The sequence below is a fragment of the Pelobates fuscus genome, chromosome 2, assembly GCF_036172605.1.
Source record: "Pelobates fuscus isolate aPelFus1 chromosome 2, aPelFus1.pri, whole genome shotgun sequence".
Taxonomy (NCBI): domain Eukaryota; kingdom Metazoa; phylum Chordata; class Amphibia; order Anura; family Pelobatidae; genus Pelobates; species Pelobates fuscus.
The window spans coordinates 371820762-371824132 of NC_086318.1; the positions used below are offsets into that span (position 1 = coordinate 371820762).

At 57.4% G+C, this 3371-nt stretch overlaps 1 protein-coding gene across 1 annotated transcript; it reads left to right on the forward strand.

Annotated features, from left to right (window-relative positions):
• Positions 1 to 1776: 1776 nt before the first annotated feature.
• INSM1 (INSM transcriptional repressor 1) lies at positions 1777 to 3128 on the forward strand. The gene has a single exon (XM_063443718.1). It carries the CDS (start codon positions 1890 to 1892, stop codon positions 3081 to 3083), a length of 1194 nt encoding a protein of 397 aa, XP_063299788.1. The 5' UTR covers positions 1777 to 1889; the 3' UTR covers positions 3084 to 3128.
• Positions 3129 to 3371: the final 243 nt, after the last annotated feature.

Genomic DNA, 3371 nt, shown 5'->3' on the forward strand with positions numbered 1-3371 from the left:
CATTGCAGAGCTGAGAAACTGTTCAATAAATTGTTTTCAGGATGGAAGATATACATGATATATACATTTAATACGGTGACAATTACTTCTTACTTCAATACAAAGGAATATAATAAAGATATCAGGGGAATGAAACAAGAATGCATTGTATGAGACTGTTACCATTTGTGTTTGTCTTTGCAGCTAGGCTTAAGTTATTTATTTCCTGAGAGCTGCAGTCTGTGTTGTGATTGAAGTGTGCACGTCGTGTTGATGTACTAAGAATGCCTTACATTCTATAGGGCAGCAGTCTATAGGACAGCAGCCAGATAATACTCAGAAAACAAGGCTGTGTCTGAAACTTCCAATATGTGTTTAACTGTCAGTCAATCTGGGTGTTCAGTGTTATTACAAGTTATTATATGTTATTGGGATTTCTCCACTGCCAGAGCTTGCAAGAGATCCATCTATGCCGGGATGTATTCATAGAGGATAACCAGGATTACAGAGTGTCTATTGCCCCCAGTGTATATAATGCCCCATACCCCAGTATAGCGCTGTATTAGATGTATCGTGCTATGTGCAGTGTATATAATGCCCCATACCCCAGTATAGCGCTGTATTAGATGTATAGTGCTATGTGCAGTGTATATAATGCCCCATACCCCAGTATAGCGCTGTATTAGATGTGTAGTGCTATGTGCAGTGTATATAATGCCACATACCCCAGTATAGCGCTGTATTAGATGTATAGTGCTATGTGCAGTGTATATAATGCCCCATACCCCAGTATAGCGCTGTATTAGATGTATAGTGCTATGTGCAGTGTATATAATGCCCCATACCCCAGTATAGCGCTGTATTAGATGTATAGTGCTATGTGCAGTGTATATAAAGCCCCATACCCCAGTATAGCGCTGTATTAGATGTGTAGTGCTATGTGCAGTGTATATAAAGCCCCATACCCCAGTATAGCGCTGTATTAGATGTGTAGTGCTATGTGCAGTGTATATAATGCCACATACCCCAGTATAGCGCTGTATTAGATGTATAGTGCTATGTGCAGTGTATATAATGCCCCATACCCCAGTATAGCGCTGTATTAGATGTATAGTGCTATGTGCAGTGTATATAATGCCCCATACCCCAGTATAGCGCTGTATTAGATGTATAGTGCTATGTGCAGTGTATATAAAGCCCCATACCCCAGTATAGCGCTGTATTAGATGTGTAGTGCTATGTGCAGTGTATATAAAGCCACATACCCCAGTATAGCGCTGTATTAGATGTGTAGATGTGTAGTGCTATGTGCAATGTATATAATGCCCCATACCCCAGTATAGTGCTGTATTAGGATTGTAGTGCTATGTGCAGTGTATATAATACCCCATACCCCAGTATAGCGCTGTATTAGGAGTATAATACAATGTTTAGGGTGAGGGGTGATGATCAGCTCGCCCTCCTTGCTCTGGGGGTCCTGGCTGTGCTGGGTGTGGGGGGAGGGGGGTTAATCCCATCCTTTGTAGTGCTGATGGTCAGCCCCCGGGGAGGTGAGGCCGGCACGTGGCTCTGTATAGAGGGGCAGCCAGGCGTGCGGGGGGCGGGGCCAGGCGTGTGCCTGCAGCCGGAGGGGAGTGAGGGCGGGGCTCAGGTACATCTGTCACATCCCCGCCCACAGCAGCACTCCGGTACCCAGCGGGGCCGGCCTCTGATAGGCTGCTCGGCTGACAGCTCTAGGGGATGCCACCTATAAAAGGCAGCCGGGCCGCGCACTCGGCATCACTCAGAGCGAGCCGTGCAGCACCTCGGACAGCGAGCGCCGGCACAAAGCGGGCAGCACCTCGGACAGGGACAGACACAGACAGACAGAGAGAGCAGGGACTGGGCATCACCCGCACTGACCCGGCACCATGCCCAAAGGATTCCTGGTGAAGCGGAGCAGGAAGTCCCCACCGGTCTCTTACCGGGTCCGGGATGAGGAGTGTGACCGGCCCGAGCTGCCCCCGGCCTGGATGCTCCTGGCTCTCTATCCCAGCGGAGGAGCCCCGGCCCCCGCCAGCCCTGACCGAGCCGCCCCGGCCCCGACCTGCAGCCCCCGAGCCCCCCCGGCCGGGCAGTTCGGGAACCCGGAGTCCGCGCAGCAGGCGCTGTCCAGCCCGACCCGGCCGGTGAGCAGGGAGTACCTGGACCGCGGCTTCAGCCTGGGCTCCCCGGTGTCCGCCGAGTCCTTCCCGGCCGCAGTCAGCTCCATGGAGCCGCTCTACCCGCCCAGCGAGCTGGCTCTGACCGCCAGGAAGAGAGCGGAGCCCGAGCCGGCTACTAACCCCGCCGGGCCGCCGCTCCCCGCCTCCACTACCACCGCCGCCAGCAGCCAGCCCCAGCACAAGCCGCCGGCCGCCAAGAAGACCAAAGCCATCCGCAAGCTGACCTTCGAGGACGAGGTGACCACCTCCCCCGTGCTCGGCCTGAAGATCAAGGAGGGCCCGGTGGAGCCGCCCCGGCCGCCCAGCTCGGGGCCCCGGCCGCTGGGGGAGTTTATCTGCCAGCTGTGCAAGGAGCAGTACCGGGACCCCTTCTCCCTGGCCCAGCACCGCTGCTCCCGCATCGTCCGGGTGGAGTACCGCTGCCCGGACTGTGACAAGGTGTTCAGCTGCCCTGCGAACCTGGCCTCGCACCGCCGCTGGCACAAACCCCGGGCCCCCCCGGCCCCCGCCCCCGACCAGCCGCCCCCCGACCGGGACACCCCCAGCCCCGGCAACTCCGAGTCCGGCTCCGAGGACGGCCTGTACGAGTGTCCGCGCTGCGCCAAGCGCTTCCGGCGCCAGGCCTACCTGCGGAAACACCTGCTGGGCCACCGCCAGCCCGGCCCGCCCGGGGAGCCCGCCGAGTGCCACCCGTGCCCGGTGTGCGGGGAGACCTTCCCCGGTAAGAGCAGCATGGAGCGCCACGTCCGCCTCCTGCACTCCGGACAGCTCTACCCCTGCAAGTACTGCCCGGCCACCTTCTACAGCTCGCCCGGCCTCACCCGGCACATCAACAAGTGCCACCCGTCCGAGAACCGCCAGGTCATCCTGCTACAGGTCCCCGTCCGCCCGGCCTGCTGACAGCCCCCAGGGGCCACACCTGGACACTCACTGCCAGCCTGAGAATTGGGGGCACTGCCAGCCTGGGGGCCAAACCTGGACACTCTGCCATCCTGGGGGCCAACTCTGGACACTCACTGACAGCCTGAGAATTGGGGGCCAAACCTGGACACTCTGCCAGCCTGGGGGCCAAACCTGGGCATTGAGGGCACCTAGAGTCAGCCTGGGCAATGGAGACACTCACTTCCAGGCTTGGCAGAGGGGACTTTGCTGGCAGGCTCAGTATGTAACCCATGCCACGCAGGAAAG